The following is a 26,864-nucleotide window of genomic DNA, read 5'->3' as shown; positions in this document are numbered from 1 at the left end:
TATATAAATTACTTTGAAGTGTAAATATATATACAAAATAAGATATTTCTTTTAATTCCTGTTATACTTCCTTGGAAATTGTAATAAATGGAAGAAAAATAGAAAACTCTTGTTATACTATTATATATTACACAAGCATTTTTGAGGTAACACGCTTTCCTTTATTATTTGAATCGTTTATATAGTAAATGTTCTCTCAACCCAAAGAAAATTAAATAACTGCCCCCAAGAAAATTGACCTCAAATTCTTAGTAATTCCCACAACTATCATTTAAAAAAGAAAACAGAATTGGACCCAAAAAACCCCTAAGTTTTCCAATGGCAATTACTCCCCTTTTTTCTCAGAATTTACTCTGCTAGGCATATACTCAATTTCTGCTGCAGAAAACAGTCCAGTTTGCCAATACTAATTAAGCAACAAAATATTTTTCATTTAAAAAAAATGAAATATTTAAAAATCTACAGAGAACTAGAAGAAACACAAAAGATCATCTGGAAAACTTGAAAAGAATGACCAAGAAAAATCCCCAAAAAATCTCCACACACCAAAAGGTTAAATAGACTGTCATTAAGAGGGTTTTACTTTTACTATAACTAGTGTTTGTCTCAAAAATGCATCCACTTTATGTTTGGACAGCGGAGCTTTCTTTTAATTGCCTAAAACACCTATTCCCGCCTTAGCTGTATCTTACCTGGAAACCATAAGTTAACACAATTTTACCCAAAGTTTACTGTACCTGAACTCCCATTATTTCCTCTTTTATTTAGTATCACTGTGGTGTCAGAATGGCAGCCAGGTATCAAAATGACATACACCATACCATATCCCTTACCTAAAAAAGTTTCTAAGTATTTCTTTGAAATATCTAGGGCTAATGGCAACATTCTTTGAAGCCTGTTTAACCCCAACCTACTTTTTCACTCATGTTATTTTTAATTGAACAAATTCTAATCCAATCAAAAGCCAGGTGAGAGAAAATTTCACTACAGCACAGGAACTTGAAATGTCTCCTGATACATTTCCCTTTTCTTTGAAAAACTGTACACATACAATTCTAGTACCAATTTTTGTTTACATCCATCCTAAATTCCTCTTGCTATAGTCTAACCTTTATTTGTTCTTCTTTTTTTTAAAGGAGATAGGTACAATCATCTCAAAACAAATCCTACTACAACCTATTCTACAGGAAGATTCTAAGCACTATTGGACACAGGAGGCCCTCAAAGATTTCTAAACTGTGTACATGCAGTTCTTTTAATAATTCTTCTAAGGTTCTGTATATTCATCTTTCATCAATGCCTTCTTCCAATTTTCCCTCAGGTTTGGGGTACCAGTGGGAGGCAGTGAGAACTGAGAGTCAAGACCCCCAGTTTTCAGACCAAGCCCCAGACCCAAAACTATAGGACGCTGGACAAATCCCTGAGCTTACCTACCTAGATTGCAGTTTTCTTTATATAAAATGAGAGGATTTGACCAGAACAGTGTTTCCCAACCTTTTTCACATTGTAAATAATATTTGCTCAGCACACTGGCCAACAGGAGGGCATTTGGAGGCATCGACATGGTGCTTGGTGAAAAAAATTTATCACATTTTCTTTATATAATTATAGATGAAAAATTAAAATTTAAATGAAGTTTGTAATAATATGAATGAATCTCAAATCCAACTTTTTCCACATCAGGAACAATATTTCAAAATAACAATGATGCTTTATTTTTGCAGAACATACATGCACTATTTAGGCAGTCACCTTGCAGCAAGCTAAATGGCACATTAGATGCACATGGCTAGGAGGATCCCACACAGGCGAATACAGAAATTCAGGCCTAGACTGGGGCTCCAAAAGGCAACATCCCTGCTACCCTGTCCTCTCATCTTCAGTGGGCTGCCCCGTGCTCTGGGTGACATGCTCCTCAGGCACCTGGAATACTACCAACTCCAATAGCAGCTCCATCATCCCTTCTCCACAAGAGGCAGCCACACACTCTGTAGCTGGCTGGAGCAGATTCCAAATAGTAAAGCACCTCCTTCAAACATCAAAAGCAGCAGTAACCGCTGGTTGTTGCTCATCATGCTATCCGCTTACAGGAACCCCACAGCCTTCCTTCAGACCCCACTCCACTAAAGCCACTCTCCCTGTGTTAGTGAGCCACATAACATCAACTGGAGGCTCTGAATGGGAAGACCTCTAGCAAAAACTAAAATAAACAGTATTGCAGTAACCATTTGACAACTGTTTACAATTACTATGGACTTTTATTTTCGTTCTTCCTTACCAATTCCTGTAAGCACAACTTTAAAAAATCAACTCTGAATAGATATTACATGCACATGGTAAAAAAATAATACTCAAAAATTACCAAACTGTATTAAAAAAAATTTAGTCTCCCACCTTTGTCCTCTAGGCCACCAGTTCCCCTTACTGGAGGGAACCATCGTTATCAAATTCTCATAGCCTTTCAGATATATACACACATATTTTAAACCACAGATGGCAGCATACTATACATGGAGTCCTGCATCTTGCTTTTTTCCTCTTAATAGATCTCAGACATGCACCATAGCAGTACACACAGTGTTCCCTCATTATTTTTAAGGTCTGCCTAATGTTCCATTGAATAGATGATGCCATAATTTACTTATCCACTTCCCTACTAGCTTATGTTTAGGTTGTTTCCAATCTTTTGCAATGACAAATACTGCCACAAATATTCTTACATGTTCATTTGAAACATACATAAAATCTTTTAGAAGATAAAACCCTTGAATGAAATTGCTAGATCAAAATATATGTGCATTTTTAATTTTGAAAATGATTTCCAAATCGCTTTCCATAGAAAATGAACACTTTATATTCCCACCAGCAATGTATGAGAATGCCCATTTCCCCTTTCTCTCATTCTCCCCAAGTTATACTATGTAATCAATCTTTCCTAATTTGATAGGTGATAAATGGTTTGTTGTAGCTTTAATTTACATCTTCATTATAAATAAAGTTGCACATCTTTTCATATGAATTCTCTTTGCTCATTTTTTCTACTGGATTATTTTCTGGGAGCTCTTTGCATATTAAGAGAAAATTAGTCCTTTGAGAAAAACGTACAAATAAGATTTACTAGTCTGTTTCTCTTTTAACTTTATGATTTTCTTCTCTATACGGAATTTTATTTTCATGTTGTAAAATTCAGCAATCTGGCTTCAGTTGTTTGATGCTTTGAAAGGTCTTTGCCATTCCTAGATTTATATTAAAAATAATTATCCTACTTTTTTAAGGTTTTTTTTTGGTGAGGAAGATTGGCCCTGAACTAACATCTGTTGCCAATCTTCCTTTTTTTTTTTTCTCCCCAAAGCCCCAGGACATAGTTGTATCTCCTAGTTGCAAGTCATTCTACTTCTTCTCTGTGAGATGCCACCACAGCATCGCTTGATGAGCAGTGTGTAGGTCTGTGCCCAGGATCCCAACTGGTGAACCCTGGGCCACTGAAGCAGAGTGTGCAAACTTAACCACTTGGCCACGGGGCTGGCCCCAATTATCCTACATTTTTTGTTTTTACATTTAAATCTTTGACTCAGCTGGAAGCCAACTTTTTATTTTTCCAGATGACTAACTGGCTGTCTCAACACTGTTTATTAAATAATTCTTCTTTTCCCTACTGATAGGTAAAGGTAGCATCCATTACCATATACTAAGTTCTTATACATATTTGAGTCAGTTTCTGGCCTTTGCTCTGTTTCATTGCTGTCATGTGCCAAAACCACACTACTTGTCAAAGCATTTTAACATTAAAATCAGTTTACATATAAATTGGTATAATAAAACCAGAAATTACTGGCTTGCTTCAATATAAAAATCATTTTGCAGTTCCTAAATTGAATTTATATAATCAAGTTCAACACTATTACCATGCAATCGTGCATTTTGGTTGACTTATTTTGGAGCTCAATATGAATCCCAAATCTTTTTTACAGTATTTCTGAACCATATCTAGAAAGCCAATTTTTCCTTAATTTGGTACACGAATAGTTTTTAATTATAAAATCAATACAGTTCTCTGTAGAAAATCTGAAAAATACAAAAAACACCTCCCAGAGATAACCAACCTTTACATTTTGGTAATTCCTTTCCGCATTCTTAATAAATAACTATTCATAAACTGATTTTTTTCACATACTATATTGACAGCATTTATCCATATTATTTTATATTCTCCTAAAACATGATTTTAATGACAAATTCTACTATATGAATATGCCCAATTTATGCAACCATTTCCCCACTGTTGGATATCTGGGGTTGTTCTCTGTGACGACTATCATCTACTGAATAATTCTTGCAACAAATGCTTGAGTTTCAAGCACTGTAGTAAGCACTGACTCCACAATGGTGAGCAAAAATGAACACATTACCAGCATTTATGGAGGTTATCGGGAAAAACAGACATGGATCTCCAACATATATAAAGTTACAACTACAGCAGGTGTTATGAAGCAGAGTTTATGGAACTTTGAGAGTCTATGATAGGGAAGGCTTCCCTGAGGAAAGATAAATTGGAGTTTAGGTGAAGGAAAAGGAAAAACATTCTAGGCAGAGGGAACAGCAGGTACAAAGGCCTCATTGTGGGAGGGAGCATGGCAAGAATAAGGGACTGAAATAAGGCCAATATGGCTGGAACACAAAGAGCAAGGCAAGAAGAACATGGCTCAAGCCATGACTGGATAGAAAGGTAGGGGCCAGACTATGCAAGACCTTGTAAGATATGTAGACGCCACCACATAAGACATGTAGCTTTGTCCTTATCCTAAATGCAAGGGAAAGCTACTGAAGCATCTCAAGTAGTAGGTGATATAATCAGGTTTGCATTTTGAAAAGATCCCTCTGATTACAGTGTAGAAAACAGAGTAGAAGGGAACAGAGTGGACTGGGGTAGGCCAAGATTAGGAGCCTATTGTAAACGCATCCAAAAATGCCAGTACTTTAGACTAAGGTGGTGATGGATAATGACAAGAAGTAGATGGGTTCAAAAGATAATTCAGATTTTGCCAAAAGATTTATATTCATAGATTAAAATCCCTAAAACTAGAATTATGGGGTCAAAAAAGAACATTTTAAGGATTCTGATATGCATTGCCAAGCTGCCCTGCCAAGAGCAGTTTTCTCTTCATTTGTGAATTACCTTGTATCTGTTCCTCTATCAGAATTTTTAAATTTTAAAATTCCTTTAAAATGACTTAATCCATACTTCCTTCATGAAGCCTTCCCTGACTCACTCCCCTGTCTGCCTGCTAGGTGCTCACTGAACGTGTCCTTCTTTGAGTTTTCACTTTGTCTTATACCCATTTCTATTATACTCCAATCAAGCTTTGTTCGACTTACATGTCTATCGTCCCTACTACACTGTGAGCTTCTGGAGGGTAGAAGGTGTTCATACTGATGGTACCTAACAAAGTCTCTCAATACACATAGTACATTCTCATTAAGTGTTCACTGAATGAACTGAATCACGTATTACCAGATTCTACTGTGTCCAAAGACTCTAAGAGAGCTACTGCTTACGCCTCTGATTTCCTGATTGTGATTTTAAATCAAACACAATACAGAAAACTAATAAAATTTGCTACTCAGGGCTTCAAATACCTACTAAATAAAGTGACTAATTTTGTTTGTGGTAAATCACTAAATCTCAGTAGTGTTCCTCAAAAATCTACTAATTATATCAAATAGGTATTATGTGATCTTAAAATATTTTTAAGTGGTTTAGCAAGAAAGGGGCCATGAACAAACAAGATTTTTATTAGAGAAATTATTTGTAACCTGAGTATTTGATAAATGCTAGTTTTCAAAACTGTACTCATCTCAAACATTTAATAAGCCACCAATTTATTTAAAAAAATGAAGTTATTAAGCAACTACATAAATTTATACAGCATTTCAGAATTGTCTCTCTCTCATGTGAAAAACTTGATTTCATGTTTCACAGTCAGCATCTAGAACAGTCTACTAAAATTTTCACTAGCTGGAGGAAGACTCAGAGTGGGGATTGGCAGAGTTCCTTACAGTAATCTGAAAGACAAGCAGCTCCCTCTATAGTCTGTTTGGCCTACTTTGTTTAATTACTTGCTTTGTGAACATCTCACTCACACTCTTCTATTCATTCCTACTCTGCGTCTCAGCAGGGAAGCTTTTCGAAAGAATAATTCTGTTGAACCCTGTGCTGAGAAGACTGAGAGAGCTGTCTAAGCTCAACATGAAGTGAGTTACATCAAGCAACTAAGCAAGAGTTGGGATGTGGACACTGGACAGCTTCCCAGGTCCACCTGAGTCGGGTCCTCACAATGAAGTCTTAGGATTTTATTTGAAGTGAATTCCCACAGCAGTCACACCCATATCCAATCTAAGTGAGAAAAAACACTGTCCCGTACTTTAGTTATTTATAACCTTGCTTCCCTTCATCAAAACAAGTTACCAAAATGTTGTTATACTGCTCAACACATTGCTATATCAAAACAATGTTCAAGATATTTTAAAGATGAGCGAAAGAAAAGCAGAAGCGGCTTTTGTTTTTTTTAAATAATTCTATCATTCGCACAAAGAAAATTTAAGTGAATCTCTCAGAAATCAATATCCTCAGTCAGCAAGGGATTAAATCAGTCAGGATTTACCATTCAAATTTGAATATGCCACTTTTTTAATGCCTTTTCAAATTTCACCAACTTAAGATATGAGAGCTTTTAAACCTAACACACCATTTATTTGTTAAATTACTCAAGATATGCTCTTAAAACATAGGACCATCAGAAGTCAACTGGACTGTTTTCTACAGCAGAAAAATACTTTTCATGCTATAACAGAAAAACTGAACTGGTAAAAATGTAATAAACCTATTCAGAATTTACAATATAAATCTGATATGGCCACTTTATTTGGGAGAAAATTTCTTCTGCTACTATTTTTCAGGACCTCATTCATAAAGCAAACTCCGTTTAAAAACATCTTTTCTGCAAACCAAGGTAAAAAATTAAGGACTTCTAAAATTAAATTTATAGTACTTTATGTAACATAGGTTTATCGTGTTACAATTTTTCATTAATTTATTTTACTAATTAGTAAATATATAAATATAAATTATACTTTCAAACAATAAAGCTGTCTTCATTAAAAATTCTAGCATTCAGACTTTTATGAAGCCAAATTCATCTCTCTTTTATATTAACTATTTTCAAGTTTTATTTTACTGGGTAGACTGGACTAGTTTTCTTTGAGGAGAGAATTCACAAGCAGATTATTGGACAGTTTCTGTTTATATTTAATTAACGCTAATTTTACTGAGTTTCTGAAGTGCTAAAAATGCTGACTTGATTTCTGAAAGCTGTAAACTCTAAATGTATACCAGTGACTTCAAATTTTTTCACCTGTTGAAGAAACATAAAAACTTTTATGTTTGAAACTGTGAATTATATTTATAGCAAACTCAATTTGATAATCCTTAACAACCTGAAGTTTGGGTTTCACTGTACCAAGTTTATCTTTCAATGTATACACAAAAAGTCTTAGTTTTATATTCATTTATACATTTCAAGGCATATAAAAAAAAAGTTTGGGTTTTTTTTTTTTTAAAGGCGGGGCTGGTAATCTATTGTAAGATGTCCAAGAAGGAAGAAGTAATGTTTCTAATCATAGTTCATACGTCTATTTTTTTAAACTGAGAAACACAAAAGTCCATCATATTCTTTATTTTTTAAAGAATATTTTCTCAGGTAGTAGAATTACTACTAGTTCACAGTGCAATTCATTTATTTCCACAAACAAAAGTTTCCTATGAAACAAAGCTTGAAAATCACTCAGCGATACATAGTTAACGACTTGTGTAGAGGAAAAAAAACTGTGTGTAGAAAAGTAAACCAAACCATACAAACTGTAATACTCAAAAATGCCACAGTATATCCTATGAGCATATCGCTTTATAATCTGGAAATCTACTGAACAGAGCCATATCAACGTCACTATCTTTTCCTTTCTCTGCACCTGAAGTGAGAACAAACAGAATATTACACTGAAATTCCAGTTAGAAACAAAGACAGCACCGCTATACTTAAAAGGGCAGAAAAATCTATCCTTCAGAACACTTCATTGCCTTTAATTTCCAGCCTCCAAAGTTTCAAGTGTTACACGTTCAACGAATTGTTAACAGCACTCAAATTCCCCATCTTACAAGGTCCATATCATCAAAATCTTTCCCACTATTTTAAAAAGGAATACTCTACCAAATCTCACTGACGACACTGAAATTTTTAACAAAGAGAATTCACATTAAAAGATAACTGCTTCGAATGAGCGCTTGTGTTTGGGAAAGTAGTGCTATTATCGCGGTAGTCCACAGAAATTGACTAGTAATAAGATGAATGGTGATTAGGGCAAGGAGCATCAAGTGGGAAACGCTGTCTAAAATCCCATAGGGCAATACACAGCTAGAGGCAAGAGCATCCCTTTCTAGGAGGCAGCTCCATTATTTCACGTAGGCAGTTCAAAGCACGTAAAAACGCAAAACAACTCAAAACATCTCGTAAATTTGGCCACTATCCTATTTACATTATCATAAACCCCCAAAAGCTTCTGAGAAGGTAGCTTGTCACTGCCGTCTCCCCATCTGGCTCGTTCTTCTAAATAGTTCGTTTTAAATATATTATCTGTATACAAATGCAACCCGACAACCCAGCAAAGGGGCATCTTTTAATGCTTGTGTTGCTGAGTTGAGCTGTAGTCCGCAAGAAATTCACGCTATTAAGTGGGGTGTTCTACGTTGGGCAACATAAACACGCATTTCCTCCTTCCACGGATGCACATTTCCCTGAGAGCACCGCACCTGAGGATGCTGCCCTGTCCCCAGACTCTGGGGCTACAAACTCGAAGGAGTCACGACCTGCGCTCCCAGCAGAACCACATGGTCACTTCAACGAGAACGATTCTCTGGCCCCAGGCGCCACGCTTCAGCCCACCGCCTCTCCGGAAGGGGCAGAGGAGAGCGCTGCTGAGAAGCGGCGAGGAGGAGCGACTGACAACAGAGCTGACACTTCCCCTCTCCTCCCCGAGCCATTTCCAGAAAGGGGCACTTGGGAGACGCAGGGGATGTCCGCGGTCCCACCGGCGGCCGACCTGAGAGCGGGACCCGGCGAACCCGTCCCCCCCAGACATGGCGCGGTCACCTGGCCCCTCCTGCGGGGCCAGAGCGGAGCTCGCGGGCGCTCGCGGCCCCTACCCCGCGCCCCGGAGCGCAGAGCCAGCTCCCGGCCGCCGCACGCAGTGTAAACACTCGGCGCCCGCCGCCTCCCCGCAGACCCCCGTTTCTGCGCCGCTTGTCACGCGCGGGAGGAAAGGCGAGCCGGGCGGAGGGAGGGCAGACGCGGCGGCCGGCCGCCGACAGGGCCGGCAGCGTGCGCGCGCCGGGGACGGCACCCCAGCGCCCCCGGCTCCCGCTCCCGCCCGCGCCCCGCGCCCCGCGCCCGCTTACCTGCCGGGGTCGCTCCGAAGACTCGCACCACCGGCACCTTCTTGACAGGGGCCTGGGTGACGGGGGATTGGCAGATATCCAGCCCCTGCAGCGGGCTGGCCATGTAATAGTCGGCAGTCACTATCCGCACTGAGAACATGTTCGCCGCCGCCGCCACCGCCTCCTCTTCACTAGCGACCTGGCAGCGGCAGCAGCGGCGGCGGCGGCTCCTTCCGCAGCGGCAGCCCCACAGCAACGGCGGCGGCGGCGCCCCCTCCCCTCCTCGGCGCGGCCCCCTCCCCTCACACACACACACACACACCGCGAGCGGCGGCGGCGGCGGGCGGGGTTGGCACTGCTGCCGCCGCCTCCTCAGGAGCACCCGGCGAGGGGCAACAGGAGAGACGCCGTCGCGCTTTCGTCGGTGCTGGTGCTGCCGCCACCGCCGGGAATCACACGGGCTCCTCGGTCCCAGGCTGCAGCTCTTGTTGCCATGATGATGATGTCACGGACGCAACCACTGGGGGAGGGGAGGCCGGGCTTGTGTGTGGCGAAGGGAGGGCTGCGAGTAGTTGGGGGAGGGGACGCGGCGGGAAAGGGAGGGAGCGGGGCGCGCGCCCGAGCGGGACACCCAGGCGGGGCCGGGTGTTTTCTTTCCCGCCCCCGGGCACGCGGCGGGGGAGGAGGCTGGCGGAAGGCTGGGCCGGCGCCCGCGCCGGGGATCGATGACTCGGCCGCTGGGCACGGCCACCTGGGTCAGGGGCAGCGGAGGGGGCGGCGGAGCGCCGATGCCACGGATGGGTTTGGAGGGGCTTGCAGGAGGCGGGCACCCGTGTTCAGGGCCGTTTCGGAGGCTAAGCGGGACCGGCCGGAGCTGCGGTGCTCGCGCTCGCCTTGCCGACCGCCATTTCGCATCCTGCAGAGGAGGCGGGGGCCGCCGCGGAGACGGCTTTTTACAAGGTAAGAAAACCCGCCCGCGGGAGGAGGGAGGCGAGGCGCAGATCTCGTGCCGCCGCGGCCTCGCGGGAGGGCGGGCGGGCGGCGGAACGGGCGGGGCCAGGCGGACGCAGCCGGCCCTTCTCAGGTAACGCGGCGGCTCCGCGCGTGGCCCGAGGGCGGCGCGAGGGGCGGGGGCGCGCGAGCGCGGGCTCCGGCCTATAAAAGGGCCGCCCCGACGCTCCCTCTCGAACGTGCGGCGAGAGCCGCCGCGCCCCCTCTTCCTGCGCCCTGCTGCAGTGTGTGCGCGCGGCCACTTAATGAGATTTATTCACGCTCTGCTCTGCTCGGCTTTGCCAGGAGTTGGCAGAGCCGGTGCACAGGGATTTCCCACCGCGGTGTTCTTCTCCCGCCCCTTCCCTTGCCTCTCGCCCTAGCATACCCTTCCTTGGTTTCCTTTTCGGGCCCGCAGGCTGCGTCTCGGGCGCGCGCGTGGACATGTAAGGACTTGTCAGCTCGCGGTGACCGCTCTGCTCCCCGCCCTCCCCCTGCGGAATGTAGGATTAAGAGCCTTTCAGAGAAATTTTCGGCCAAAGAAAAAGGCCCGTGAAAGTCGCCGCGGTAGATGTGGACTCCCAGTGCTATTCATTAACAGGTTGTGCGAGGTTTTACTACCCGATGGCGTAAAAGCAAAAAGGGGAGGGGAAGGACCGTGAACAAAACAACTTTATCCAAAAAGAGCAGGGCAAATAGGGGTGCAGTTGAGAAATCGGAAAAAAAAAAAAACAACAGTGGTAACAGATGCAGCTGGATTGTCCATTACATTGGAACCGATGGGTTTTTGTCTGACTTGGTCACTAATATTGGGCGTGAACTTGGACCAATAATTTGTGGGTTTTTTGAGCCTATTTCCTCATCTGTGAAACGAGAGAGCATCAATTAAAAATCCGTAAGGGTTTCTTTCCAACATAAAGATTTACGCAGTAGGAGGCAGAAACCATGATTTCAAGTTCGAAATACACCGCTGAATTAGGACTTTTACAGTCGTTTCAATCTACCCAAATTAGGGCTCATTCTTTCAAGCTTGTATATTATACGGGTGTGTTTTAATGGTGGTTAGGTTGCCATATATTTGAAGTGGTGTGAGAGATCCTCATTTGGAACCATTGTGATTCTTCAAATAGAAAAATCAAAAGGCTCGAAGGGACAGATCATGGTAAGAAGCTGTCTATAAATTCCATAGCATATAATGCTAATAAGAATTTATGCTCCAAGGCGTTTGAGACTGACTACCACAGTAAATGAGCCTGCAGAGCGTGATTATAAACATAGGTGGCAAGATTTGTACTAATACGCAGAAAATTACCTAATAATATTTTTAAGAGGCAAAATCTCTTCAATTGATTTAAGTTTTAGAAGGCTGTGGAAGTGCTTTAAAAATAGGACTGCCATGCTAAAATGCATCTTCTGGTAATTAAATATTTTGTACAAGCTGAATGTCAGATACACAATACCAGTGATTCTCATAGAATTCTATGGCACTACAGCGTTCTTTAAAATTTAACAGTTTAGGGGGATGGGGCCTGGAAATTTGTATTGTTGGCAACGCCACCCACCACTCTCATAATTCTTAAGTAATATAAATTGAGAATCCCTGTACTATATTATAATCAAGCACATCCATAATATTTAACTTATACTATTCCTAACTAGAAAAAGGTAAAAGCATTGAATTCACAGATTATCTCTTTCCAGAAAAGGGTCTTTCCTCCCATCTCTTGAACAACATCATTTACTTTAAGAAAATGCAATTGCAACCACAATTCAGATCCTTCTAGAATTCCAAAGAAAGAATGTTTCCTCTTGAAGAAAAGCATTTGCAGCGTGAAATTAGGATATTGTGTCCATCGCACATAATGGAGTTTAAGTTCATGCTTGAATTGAAAACCTGACAGTTCCCCCCTAACTAATCACTATCAAATGTGTGTTATAAATATGTTCTACAGAGGAAAGAAAGAACTCTGGAATCTTGAGTCAGAGAATGAAAATTTTAAACCAGCATTTACTAGCTGAACAAGTTTGGACAGCTCACTTTATTTTTTTGGAGTTTATTTCCTCATCTCTGAAATGGGTAGTAATTCCTTTTTTAACCACTCAGTGATGTTATAAGGCTCAAATGAGATAATGTATGTGAAAATATCGTAATAAACTGTTGACATGCAGAAGTTTAACTCATCTAAAATCAGTAAAATTGTTTGGAATTGTCTTATCTACATACAATGTGAGAAATGCCAAAATTAAACTCTATATTTAATATCCTTAAAGCATCTCTTTTTTTTTGTTACTGTTGAGTGGCTTCTATTTGCCAGGTGATTTGAGATATAGTGAGAAACAAAACAGGCATGGTTCCTGCCCTTGTGGATTTTATAGTTTAGCATCATAGAAATGCATTTTAGTCATATCAACCCACATTTTATCATTTTTTCTATTTCACTGATGTAGACTCATCATGTCATGCCTTTAGTAAAAGCCTATCCAGCCTTCTGTACCAATAACGTTCAATGTGTGTTAGCATCTTTTTGTTAGCAATTTATAATCTAGAACGGAAGGCAATGGCTACCATAATTTTTGGGCAGATATTATAAGACAGCTTATGCAACACTCATCCAGTCTCCTTTCTGCTTGCTTTTCCATACTTTAGAAGCTAGAAAATTAAAAACTACGGTTTCTAGACTCTCTTGCAGCTAGAGTGCTGGCATGAGATGAGTGGTGTGCCAGTAAATATTTAACAATGCCTGGGGGAGGGGAAAGACCCTGATTTGTAGCACTGTCCAGTTTTCATGTTGTGAATGCTCTCAGGCTATCAAAATGACTTCACTTCAAAATGTGGAGTTAGCTGGAGAAGGATGCTAACAATTGCGAGCTGGCTTTAGCATAATCACTATATATGACCTAGTTTCCAGCAATCAGATGCACCCATTCAAGACACAAATGTGGAAGTGAGCAACATGATGCCTCAACTGCACTCAGGGAGTTAGGATTTTCTGGCAAACACCATATGGAGGTGTCTGGTTCTTCTGGGTAGCTGGGGAGGAGTTCTGGCATCCATTTTTAGAGTCATAGGTGCTGACTGGCAGGTGGTGCTGGGGTGGGTTTCTGCTAGAATAGCCCTGTGATGTGGAGTAACTGTTTTTCCTGGTTTGGTTTTTCCTGTATGTTGTTTCTAACTATGTATTATCAAAGCCTGGTTCTCTGGTCCTCTCAGAGATCTGTGATCTAAATGCTGGCCTTTAATCTAGCTCAGACACACCCAGCAACATAATTTGTGGGGCCCAGAGCAAAATGAAAAATGTAAGTCCCCTTGTTCAAAAAGCAAGAAAAAGTGCCATTATATGTATTAAAATATAAAGCTTTTTCTTTCTTCTGTTATCTTGCCCTCAGCTTGTCATGGCGTTTTATTTGCTTTTTAACATCATTCTAACTAAAGAAAAATTGGAATTTTAAATTATTAGAATGAATTTTACCACTCATCTTTATATTGTACAATGCCATTTATAAATGCAAATATAAGAGCCTTTAACTCATACATGGAATCACCAAAATTACACAATTCATATTTCGTAGCTTGTACATGCATATGTATTTCGTGCTTGTCAGAACAGTGTAAATGCTACAGAAAACCAACTCAACTGTTTTTATTTCCCTTCTTGATAAGCACACATCCTACCAAGCTGAGTAAGGAAGGACTGAAAGGAAAGGGAACTATGGGCTGCCCTACCTTTCCTCTTTCTTCTAGTCATCATTTTCAGTGTAAATGGTATTACAGGGAAGTAAAAATACAAGTAAGAAAGGATATGATAGGGTCCTTTGGTCACTTGTATTTCTTAGGATGCCATTGCCTTCTTTCTGCCCCTAAAGCAAGTTCTGGTTCAAATGCAAAGCATAGCCTCTTGGAACTGTCAGTGCCTCCTCTAAATCAGTCATAGATGTAACATGCTTGCCTTTTCTCACTTTGTGACTTCCTGAGTTCCTACACCTCATGGGTCCACCAGAATCTTGTGCTTATGAGGCATCATGAAGACTGTACGCAAATAGGGTGGCAAGAAAGAAAGGACACACACATTGCCTGCTCAGCTTGCATGTGTAATCCATTGTACCACTGGACTTCATTTATGAAACAGCCATGCAAACATAAAAAGTATTACGATTTTCAAAGCGGTGACTGCAGAGCATTAAACCAAACAATGAGCCCTGTTTGCACAGTCTGCATGCCCATGAAGTTCACTCTGAGCTCAGTGTTTCTCAAGAGGGCTTCTCCTGGTGTTTCAGGTGAAACACTTCTTCATTGTGCAGGATATTTAACATCCCTGGCCTGTGGGCACTACATGCCACTGTGACAAAACTACCCCTAAAGAGGAGTTACTGCTCTCCACTGAACTCCTAGAGTGGACTCCACTATCTACAGCTAGAAACCATAATCATTGTAGATCCAAGATAGGTCCTGTGCAGCTTTTGCTAGTGATTCTCAAGCAGAGCAAAATACAGAGTTGAGTTTAAAAGATTTCAAATTTCTCATACTTGGGAGAGCAGAATTATTCTTTTTTCCCATTGTCAGAAACATAATGCCAGCTATATTAAGGATGAAACAGTATTTGAGATGAAAGTTTAAAGGTGATTAGTGAGTTTTAGGTGTCACATGCTTATAAATAGTTGACTCCAGATACGTGGCAATTTCTGGTAGTTAAGAAAAAGAGCAGAGGCTGGCCTGGTGGCATAGCGGTTAAGTTCGCATGCTCCACTTCAGCGGCCCGGGGTTGCCGGTTTGGATCCCAGGCCCACACCTACACACTGCTTATCAAGCCATGCTGTGGCAGATGTCCCATGTATAAAATAGAGGAAGATGGGCACAGATGTTAGCTCAGGGCCAGTCTTCCTCAACAAAAAGAGGAGGATTGGCAGCAGATGTTGGCTCAGGGCTAATCTTTCTCAAAAAAAAAAGAAAAATAGCAGAGAACCACAAAAAAGCAAAGAAAACCATCTTGCTTTCATTATCTTCATCAACTGGCTGAAGGGGGAAAAAGCCCCCAGGAAAAACTAAGAAAGTTGCCATAAGAAGCTATAGTACTCTTCATATGTTAGATTTTGAGCTTAGTTTCATTGTCTCTCTACTTTTTTTAATGTTTTAGTTCTTGATTTAAGAATATTAACATCATAGCATAATAGAGCTCAAACAAATTATCCCAGATCGTTCTGTTTCCTTTATCTCTATGCTGTTAGCTACATTGAAATTAAAAGCTCTAGTTCTCTACACCTGGCCTTCCCTTTGCTAACTCTGAACCTCAGTTTTCTACTCAATAAAATGGAGATATTGGTATAATTAGGTTCTAAATCATTTCACCAAAAGCCAATTCGTTAAAAAGTAATTTTACCAAAAAATACATTTGTTAACTTCAAGATGAATATTCCCTAAAACAAGTATTTAGTGAATATAACTGATTCTTTGGCAAATTAGCTTTTAGTAGATTGGACTGTTTTCCATCCCTATTAGGTAGATCATAAGGATTAAATGAGGTATTGCAAAAAAGAAGTGCTTAGCAAAATCCTCCATAAATCTTAGCTATAATCCCTCTAACATTCTGACTTCAAATCTTGCCCATTCTCTCTCCTGAATATTCCCCATTCCTGTCCACATAATCATTGTCCGTCTGTAGGCTTTCACTGCCTTTAGGTGGACTATTGCAATAGTCACTTAATTGGTCTCACGGCTCTTCCTCTCCAAACTTATTTTCCACACTCCTGAAAGATCTGTCTATCACATAAGTTTTAAATTATCTTCTACAATATAATAGCTCATTTCACGTTCTTTTCCATTTATCCTCTAGCACCACTGGAGTACTTGTAGTTCCTTAAATATACCTTAAATATTATTTTTGAAAAAGCATCAAATCTCTAAGACTTTGCCTTTCTAACTGGAATATCTTCCCCCTTGTCTCCTGTCAAGATTTCTACTCTTCTTTCAAGTTTTGGATGAAATGCTGCTTCACTGTAAAGATCTTCCTAAGCAGATTTAGGTATTCTTTCTAGGCTTCCACTGCTTTTTGTACGTGCTTCTGTTATAACTCTTAGATTATTGTAGTAGTTTGTTAGTTTGCCCATCATTCTAATAGACTGTAATCTCCTTGAAGGGAGGGGCCATGTCTTTTTATCTTTTCCATACTAGCTTCAGGTATAGTGCCTAGAATATGTCTTCAACATTTATTGAATTAAAAAATTAAAAGATCTGTTTACAACCCTCTCTACTGCCCTCCTACCACGCCTCCATTGTACAGATCAGGAAGCTGAGGCAGAAAGAAATGAAGCTATTTATTTAGTGAGACCCCATGCCTCCTAGCTCCAGGTCTGTCACTTGTACTCCTGTGCTGTAGAGAGTACTATGTATCTATGTACTAGTCATTTCTGTTGTAGCAAATAACCTGTCTTGTCAGTGTCTTTCCATTCATCTCTAATCTAGGAATAGGCAGAAGGGCATAGCAATTTGACAAGATTTATATTTTCTTCTTTGTTCAATTATTTGGCTGCTTTTGTTTGTTTTCTAGTAAATTCAGCGGAATTTGGGGTAAATTCTTCTTTGCGTCATTCCTTTCCTTTACCTTCATAGAACTCAGTTTTCTTAACTACTCTAGGGTTGAATGTCTGATGCATTTACTCTAGTGGTCCTCAACCAGGGCAATTTGCACCCTTGCCAAGGAGACATTGGTAAAACACCTGGAGACATTTTTGATGATCACATCTGAAGGAGTGCTTCTGGTATCTAGTAGGTAAGAGTCCAGGGATGCAGCTGAATGTCTTAATGCACAGGACAGTCCCCACAACGGAGAGAATTATCTGGTCCAAAATGTCAATAGTGCCAAGGTTGAAAAACCCTGATCTAGACTAAAGGAAATTTTTACCCAGCCCTTCATCCAGTGTCTTGCCTCTATGAAAGCATGATGGAAAAGAAACTCGTTCCTTTCCAGAAGGGATTTGGAAGCCCTAGGTAAGTATGGCAAACTCTGGAGGCACCTGCTATCAACTCGACCCACTCTCAAAAGACTATGCAGGTTTCCCCAATTTTCATAGCATGTGCCTGGGTATAAGATAGGCACATAAATATGTATTGCCTGAATGATTAATAAAATATTTTTTGTCTAAAAGAAGATTTAAAAGAGATTTTATTTCTCTCTTTTTTAAACTAAAGAGAAGTCAAGTTAATCATTGTGGTGAGAGCTGAATTTCTCTCTGGTTCTTATCTTTTTAACCAATTAATCTACTTAGTTACAGGAAGAAGCAAAACTTTTTAAAAAGAAGTCTCAACTCTCCCACTTTTATAAATTATAGTTTTAATAATAGTAATAGTTTTAAGGGAGAGACCAATAAGCCTAGAAACTAAAGATGATGTTTGAGGAGCAAAAATAAAAGAAGCTTTCAGAATAGAGTAATATTAGAACTGATGCTTGAGCTCTCCAGGACCCTCATTTAAATTATGTAAACAGATTGATATTGGAGCATTTCCGATGGATTATGGCTAGACAGGAAGAGAACAAACACATAGAGTAAGATTAAATTAAGTTCCCAATTTAAATACTCAAGATACAAAACCTCAGAAGCAAAATGTCTATATAGAGCAGCGTATCTCAGGGTAGTTTTCCCTAGCCCCAGAGTCCCTACTGCACTTTTATATGCACAGCTTAAATCACATTCCAGGAAAACTTCTGCTAATAATCTTTGTTATTGACAGTGAACTCTCCTGGGTTTTAATCTTCATTTTACATCCTCATTCCGGGGGCCAGGAAAGACTATATATTGTCAGATGTGTAGCTACAGATCTACACTTATATTTCCTTATTTTCCCAATAAAATGTATTTTTTCAATCTTAAAGGTTTTAAATGCATAGCATAGAAAATATGGAAAACCATAAAGAAAATATGGGACACTCAGTCCCACCCAGAGGCAGTCATGATTAACATTTTAGTCCACTTTTTTCTAGAAAATTTTTCTATAAATATATGACATAGTGGAAATAATGTCCTTTTTTTTTACTTTACATTATAGCAGAGGCATTTCCCATGCAAATTAAAATTCTTCATATACGTTATTTTAATGGATGCAGATTATGCTGTGCTGTGAACATACAATAGTTTGCCATTTTCCCACTGTTGGCCAACAACAGAATGTTTCAAATTTTACATTATTAAAAGTATCCCACTGGGGGCTGGCCCCGTGGAATTTTACATTATTAAAAGTATCCCACTGGGGGCTGGCCCCGTGGCCGAGTGGTTAAGTTCACATGCTCCGCTGCAGGCGGCCCAGTGTTTCGTTGGTTCGAATCCTGGGTGCGGACATGGCACTGCTCATCAAACCACGCTGAGGCAGCATCCCACATGCCACAACTAGATGGACCCACAACGAAGAATATACAACTATATACCAGGGGGCTTTGGGGAGAAAAAGGAAAAAAATAAAATCTTTAAAAAAAAAAAAAAAATCCCACTGAGCATTTGCTCCATTTTGGATCCTACCCTTAACTTTTCAAGAAACTTACTTTATATTTCATTATTTGACAAGAACATCAGTTCTTACCTAGTACATGCCATGTTCCTTTTCTCCAAATAAGAGTATTTGTATGTGATATTCTTTCTGCCTGGTTTGCTCTTCCTCTGTCCACCTCTTTTTGTCCACTTCATTCACTCTTTAGATTTCAGGTCAAAGATCACTTCCTCAGGGAAGCCTTCCCAAATTCTGTATTTGAATATGGTTCTCTGTTACATACTCTAATTGTACTGTGTTTCTTTCTTCCATAGCACTTACCTCTGGTTGTAATAATCCATTTATTTGTGTATTATTTGATTAATTTCTGCTTCCCCCTTTGGACTAGAATGCTACAATCATTATCTGGATAAGCAGTGATTATAATGCTGTCTTAAACACAGGCCAATTAATGTGATCTCATTCATATCACTAAGATGGGTTAAAGCTTGAGACTGAAATACAGTTAGTCAGGCATTATGTGTCAGGCACTATGCCAGGTGCTAGGAATATAGAAGTGAGAATGACCAGCATGATTTCAGCCTTCATGGTGCTTATAGTCTACTGCAGCGTTTGGCAAACTTTTCTTGTAAAGCGACAGATAATAAATATTTTAGGCTTTTCAGGCCATGTGATCTCTCTTACAACTACTCAGCTTTGTTCTTGAAACACAAAAGCAATCATCAATACATAAACGAAAAAGTGTGTCTGGGCTCCAGTTAAACTTTATTTAAAAAACAGGCAGGGGGGCTGAATTTGACCCATGGAGCATTGTTTAATGACCCCTGGTGTAGGGGACAAGACAGCCATTAAACAGATCATTGGAGATGATGAATACTTCAAATGAAAAGAATAGGGTGCAATAAAGTCACATGGCAGAGCTGTCTAACTTATTCTAGGGAGAGGAATAAAGACTTCCTTGAGGAACATGGCTGTAAGATTTAAGAAAGAAGAGTAGTTATCTGGATGAAATAGGGGCAACAGGCTCAGTGAAGACCTAAAGCATGGAAAGAGCAAGAATAGAAATAAATTTATTTGTAAGCTTGGTGATTGATAGGAAGAGGATGATGAAATTGCAAAAGGATAGAGTATAGAGTGAAAAGACACACTCAGTATTGAAAATTTTTCAGAATCTAATACATCCCTAGAGGAAGAGATGCTAGCAGGAAGGACTGAGAAGGAACAATGTATGAGGCATAGCAGTAGCAGGAAGTCTAAGACTCTACAGACATCCTAGCCTCTTCTTCCATCTGGATGTGTAGGATATGTAGTTGGGAGAGGGATTAGACTAAATTAGACCTTTAGACTTGATTAGTCTAAAGGCTATGGGAACCTCAGAGAAATTACATACTTTCTGAAGGATAAGGTATATATACAGAAAGAAGAAGAGAGCTGAGGGCCAACAAGGCGTGCATGGTAGGGTAGAGAATGAAGAGGTAGTGAGGAATTAGAAGTAATAGATAGGAACACATTGCTGGTATATAGTAGGTGCTTGATAATTTTTTGATAAATGAATGGAAGGATAACAATATAAGGTCAAAGAATCCAAGAGGGAAAGGGTTTCAATAACAAGTTGGTCCATAGTTTTGCATGCTTAAAAGAGCTATTGCTCAAGGCTGGTTTCCTTGGCTGTCTGGGAAAGGATGCAGGTAAGGACTGAGCCACTCTTGACGTGTGGAGGTCAGCCACAGCCTGACCTCCAATTCCTACCTCTAGGAAAATCTTACTTGGCTCTTTTCTTCCCTGAAGAGTAGAATTAGGGACCTTCTGGTGTCAGTACATACTCAAAATAAAAATGCTGTAAAATTAGAATAAGAGCAAGATTTTCCATAGATTACAATGACACCAGCTCAGCTGTTATCTCTTCTCTTGGTCATCTGTATTAAACGTGTATTTTATTACTTAATTCTTAAGTTTTTCTATTGTTGTTTTAACTTCTTATTAACTTCTTGTCGATATCTATAAAATTATATTAGATGCTGTGGGTGATTCAAAAGAAATGTGAGACATGGCTCTGGGCTCAAGTGTTATGTCATTGACCAATAAGTTGTAAGCTTCTTGATGTTAGGAATCATATTTGACGTTTCTTTTTTTTTTTTCCTTGTACAGTATCAGATGCGTGGTTGGTACTGCAGAAATAATTTTCCCTTGCCCACTGCTTTACACCATTTGGTGACCAGTGGTGTCCATGTAGGCACTTCTGTAAGATTGGGACAAAACATGCCGCTTTCTGAGGCAGATGATATTCTGAAGGCATCAGTAACAGTAATTTCAGCTTGTTGAAGGTGAAGGTTCTTTGTGTAAAGGTCAGCCTGTCAGTAAATAGCATGCCACCCTGTTCTTTCAAGATTATAAGAAACCTTTGTATAAGTGTGTTTTTACACTTAAAAAAAAGAGTAGTGGGAAATTGTACTCAGTGGTCTCACCATATGTTTTCAAATCAGAACTGGGGCAATTGAATTGTAATTTATTTTTAAAACATTTATTTTCACAAATTTATGAGAGCAGGGAGCTGAGATTTTTCTCGTCTGAATTAGTAGGTAATTCATTCTCCATTCGACTTGAGCAGAGAAGACCTAGCCTTAGGATGAAAATGTGAAGCAGAGGTTCTTGCCAAGTATGAAATGTGGAGCAAAGATTAGTCTTAAGAATGAAGGGAAACATTACTCATTTTTCTTAAGCTGCTGCTTACCTCTGCATTAGCATGAAATGTTTTTAGACTGAAAGCCCATACAGAAGGGGGAAGGACCCCCTTTCTAGAAGATCCAGAACCCTGTACCCAGCATATCCAAAGTCTTTCAAGAATTAATTTGTTAAAGACTGTGACACATAGTTTACAATCTTCCTCTTAACCTTAACTCCTGATCTCACCCTGACTGGATTCATCACCCAAGGAGACGGCCCACCCAGCACCAGCCTCGAACTTTCTTGACATGTTCGTCTCTAGTGATCTTCAGCTACTCACTTCTATTTCCACCCCCTGGATCTTGTCGTGCGCCCAATCTGTTTCACCTCTAACTTCATAAATGCAGTCTTCCCATTCTCTGACCAGAACTTTCATTCTAGCTTTCTCTCTCAGTTACTCCCAGTACAACCATTCTCAGTTCCCTGACATCTCATCTCCAGTGCCCTTCCCACTCTGCTTCAGCCTCTCACCCTTCTCAGACTTCTCAGACTTTTGACCGCCAATCCACAGACTTTTCTCTTTTCTCCCTTTCAGCCTTCTCCTGCCTTCACTTCCTTTGATCTCCTGCTGCATTGTAAGTTACTTTACCACTGTCTTGTCAGGAACCACATCTCCTTTGACCTGTTGCCTGGCTATCCTTCACCTGGCAAAACACCAGCTCTAACTGGGTACCTGCAACCAGATTGCTGAGTGCACCCAGACAGAAGAAATAGCACTGCTGTGCAGATTGGCATTTGGCACTAAATTCAGGACCACAAACTTCAGCTAGATTACTCTCTATCCATACTACTGGGAAGGGAAGGTTATCCTTATAATGTATTAGCCTCTCCCATCTGAACCTCATACTCCATATGCCAAGATGGAATGAATTATAAATTCTCCTTTGTATATCCAAAATTAATAATAGGCTGAATTATTGCAATTATCATTACCTTCTCTCTGACTCTCTAATTAGCTTTTGTGCTTGCTTTCCTGTTTTACTTTATAGTTTTGGGTCCAGATCATCCGATAAGGTAAATTTCTAATGTTTTTTCAATTAATATTTGATCAGTCAAAGAGAACACGTCTCAAACACTAGGGAATGAAATGATAACTGAAGGAAAATCCCTCCTAGGGATAGTGACCCTTTTTAGAGAGGCTCTTGTGAATCTAAGTCGTCTCCAATTGTTGTAACTCACAGCCACAGGCTTTAGGCTCAGCTCCCTCAAGTTATTTCAGTCGTGCCTTTCCCAGCTTCCCCCTTCCATCATTTCTGATCCCATGAGTTCTCTAAAAACACGCCCTTCTTGTTTCCTAAAGTAGCAAGGAAAGCAGTGCTGCTTGGGTGGGGAGCAGCCGTGGGTACTGTTTGTATGTCTAGGACATTTATTGAACGGCAGTGTGGAGTGCTGGTTAAGAGTTTATGCTCTATAGCCCGGTTTCCCTGCTTACGTGCTCTGTGACTTTGGGCAAATTACTTTCTGTGCCACAGTTTTCCCATCCATAAGATACAGATGATGATAATAGTACCTACCTCACAGGGTTGTTGTGAGGATTGAATTACATGTATTAAATGACTTAATATCTCAGAACTGGTAAGCACTCAGTAACTGTAAGCTATTATTCATAATTTAGAGGCAGCGTCTCTATTTCCTAAAATACATTTATTCATTAACAAGAAGAGAGTAATGATGAAATCTAGGACTTATTAAAATTCCATTGATTGGATATAAAAAGTAGACTTTTAGAATTGCAAAAGACCAAGAAATTATTTAGACCCTTGGTTCTTAACCAATAATATGCATCAGAATCACTGATGAAGTGTTGTGAAGCTGCAATTACCCAGGCCCTCCCTTCTCACATCCACCAAGTCATAATGCCCGCAGGCAATTCCAGTGCAGTCTGCCTCGCAAGAATCACTGAAATAATTCAAGTCTTTAGATTTTATGATGAGAAAATTGAGACTTAGAATAAATGACTTGCCTAAGATTTCATAGAGTAAGGGGGATCCAGGTCATCTAGCTCCTTGGTAAGTGATCTTCCTATTCTTTGTTGCTGGCCACATATATTACTTTCTAAAGATACTAATATGGGGGTTTATTCTTCTCTCAGTAATATCAGGGAGAATAATATAGGCTTTAAAAGTGTACTTTATTTAGCATTTAATTTAATTCAAAATAACAAAATTTATTTTACAATTCATGCAGAGGACTACTCACATTAATAATAGGATTTAAAGTGAGTTTTGCTATACTTTTCATGTAGACATTAATCTTTCCCACAATGCTTGTGCTAATTAGTACAAGGAAACACTGTGTGTGGCAGAGTTGCTTAACCCAACCTCACAGATTGACAGGCAAACAAATGCTTAAAGGGCAAGGTATCTTTAGGAATTAAACTCTTTTGAGCTCTCATAATAAAATATGCATTTCTTATAATTAGGATTTTTTATTTTACACTTTTCAGTTTTTTAAAAAAACCTTTGTAAAATATTCTTGGAGTTTTCTAGTCTATGAACAGTTAATGTAGAAAAATCAGAAGTTACTAGGTTCAGTGTTCTTATTGTAGCTTTACTGATTGTAGATTAAAAGTCAAAAGAATTTCTGAGTTTTTGTATAGTATTGAGTACTATGATATTATCTCTCTTAAAATATGTTTTTCTTTATCCATAACACAGAGGAATCAAAAAAATATGTTAGAACTTGGATGTGAAGTTGCACAAATGTGTGAAGCAAATTAAGGTGACAAGGAAGAAACAAGAAAATGTTCAAATTAAATCTACCTTTCAAAGCAGGTCTATTTATATTTCACTATATTTGCTATTATAAATTTATTTTCATGTATGTTTCTTTGCTAGAAATGATAAATGGCTGCCACCCCAACTTCTGATTCTTAGGCACCTCCATTTTACCCACAAACCACTCATTTTGATTTGGTCAACACTGTGCACAAGCCCCTAAAGAAGTCCACCATCCCAGATCCCCATCAACCTATTAAACTACTGTTGCTTCTGCTGTGTCTTTGCCTCTTTCCATACCCTTCGCTTTACACTTCATCTCAGGTTCAGCCGTTAAATCTTTTTACTTGATGCTTGAGTTTGGCTTCCTGGCATTTGACTCTATGCTCAACCTGATTATCTTTGGTTTAGACTCACCTTCCAGTTCTAAGATGCCAAGATTTCTGTCCCTTGATTCCAGCACAGCCACTGGCTGCCACCTCAGTGGACCAGCCCCAAACACTAGCTCCGTATTATAAACATCCGTTTATTCATCTGTTCAACAGATTTTATTCATCATTACTATGTGTAAGGCACTAGAGTAGTTTCTGGGTAATACAGAAGATTAATTAGTGACAGAAAGCTCCTTAAAGCTCTTAAAATCTGGTAGGACAAATAATACAAGTGTATAATGATCATTTAAGATAGTATGTGTTGAACTCTTACGAAGTATGCATACAAACGAGACATTAATTCATGAAAGCTTCAAATCGATCCTTAGCCAGGGAGTTAAGGGGTATGGAGTACAAGGGGACATGACCAACAGTAACCTGAGATGGTAGGTCATGGATTGAAAAAGATTGAGAACACTGACAGCTGTTAACTAGACTTTGAAGGTAGGGTACGAAAGACACCATGGTAGAAAGACATTCCAAAAAGTGGAACCAAATCAATAGGAACAGAAAAAGTAAGTTATGTTAAAGAAACCTTATTTATCTAGATTGGTTGACAGTATAAATAAGGGATGAAAGAAAGCCTAGAAAAATTGGTTGGAACCAGTTTATGGAAGCCTTTGAATACTGAGGAGTTTAGAATTGGCAAGCACATTGGGGAGTCAGAAGGTTTCAAGCAGGAAATAATAATTGGCTTGCTTTAGCAGTGATGTACAGGAAGGAGATAGGCAGGCAGAGACTGCAGACCAGGAAATCAGTTAGGAGGCTAACACGTACGGTAAACTAAAGTAGGGAGGGCCTGGAGATGAAGACTATTCATTTGATTAAGTGCCAGTTACCCGCTAGTTGTGGGGATCTGATGAGGACTAGGCCCTTGTCATGAGGGAGTTTTCAGTCTAGTGAGACATTGATCTCTTAAAGGCTCCTAACTGGGTCGCTGCAAGATTTTGGGACCACTTCTGAGCTTTGCCAGGTTACTAAGGAATTAGGTCCTCATTTAACAATGGGATATTTTCCTTATTTTCTAAAACTACTTTTCAATTTTATGAATCAGCTAAGACAAAAGAACCCCAACCACTTATACATAAAGAAAAGCAATTTATTACTTAAAACAAGACAGTAACACTAAACCAGACAAGGCAAAGAAGATGACATGTGTTTTAAAGAGATAACTGAAGATGATGTGGAGAATGAATTGGAGATTAAATTAGGAGCAAGAAAACCAGTTAAGAGGTTGTAGTAATCCACCCACTTGATGATGAGGGTCCGTATGAAAGAAGAGGAGTCCTTACTTCCACCATAATCCTTTCTTTCGCAGCCCTGGTACAACTAAGGGATGGGTAGGCACACTCATTTGGAATTGAATCTTGAACAGAGGGACTCAAGAACAGAAGAAACACTGTTTACCTCTTCACACTTAGAGGTGATGCTCCTAGTGTCAAGTAGTCTCTTTTCTGATTCTTTTCTTTTTTGGAGCATGGTTTGCCAGCCTTCACATTGATTGTGTGAGCTCCCTGATAAATTCTTGGTTTTGCTTTAGTTGGCCCAAATTGGTTTCTAGGGCTTACAATAAAAAACCCCTAATTGAGACTGTGGTGATGTTTGAGGCACCTATGGATAACCAGGTGGAGACCGTTAGTTAGTTGGAAATATGAAACTAGAATAGTGGTTCTCAAAGTGATGCATCAGAATCACTGAGAACTTGTTAGAAATGCAAATTCTCAGGCCCCACCCCAGACTCACTGAATATGATACTCAAGGAGTGGGGCCCTAGCAATCTGAACATTAGTAAGCCCTCATGGTGATTCAAATGCACATTATAGTTTGAGAACCAACTGAACTAGAGCTTAAAAGGGAGATTGTGGGCTTTGCTCTCGGCTGGACTGTTTCGTTTATCTGTCATCCTCCTCCTGGAACTACCTGGCTTGCCTGGGCACACTTCTCTCACGGGGATGAAAGAAGAGTTTTAAGAGGACAAGCAGAAACATGCATGGCTTCTTGAGGCCTAGACTCCAAACTGACACACTGGCACTTCTGCCTCA

At 40.0% G+C, this 26,864-nt stretch overlaps 2 protein-coding genes across 2 annotated transcripts in view; one reads left to right on the top strand and one right to left on the bottom strand.

Annotated features, from left to right (window-relative positions):
- The window catches only part of REV3L (REV3 like, DNA directed polymerase zeta catalytic subunit), a 172,149-nt gene extending 162,490 nt beyond the window's left edge, over positions 1 to 9,659 (bottom strand). The window contains exon 1 of the mRNA XM_046674363.1: positions 9,509 to 9,659. Coding sequence (XP_046530319.1) covers positions 9,509 to 9,647 — 139 coding nt within the window. The 5' untranslated portion in view covers positions 9,648 to 9,659. The remainder of the gene's footprint in view (positions 1 to 9,508) is intronic.
- LOC124246334 (uncharacterized) overlaps positions 9,659 to 26,864 on the top strand; it is a 103,908-nt gene continuing 86,702 nt past the window's right edge. Inside the window, exon 1 of the mRNA XM_046674368.1 lies at positions 9,659 to 10,447. Within this exon, the coding sequence (XP_046530324.1) occupies positions 9,981 to 10,447 (467 nt within the window). The 5' untranslated portion in view covers positions 9,659 to 9,980. The remainder of the gene's footprint in view (positions 10,448 to 26,864) is intronic.

The sequence above is a fragment of the Equus quagga genome, chromosome 11 (genome assembly GCF_021613505.1).
Source record: "Equus quagga isolate Etosha38 chromosome 11, UCLA_HA_Equagga_1.0, whole genome shotgun sequence".
In the NCBI taxonomy this organism is placed as follows: domain Eukaryota; kingdom Metazoa; phylum Chordata; class Mammalia; order Perissodactyla; family Equidae; genus Equus; species Equus quagga.
The sequence above is the reverse complement of the archived record's forward strand: the minus strand, read 5'-3'. Positions and strand labels throughout refer to the sequence as shown.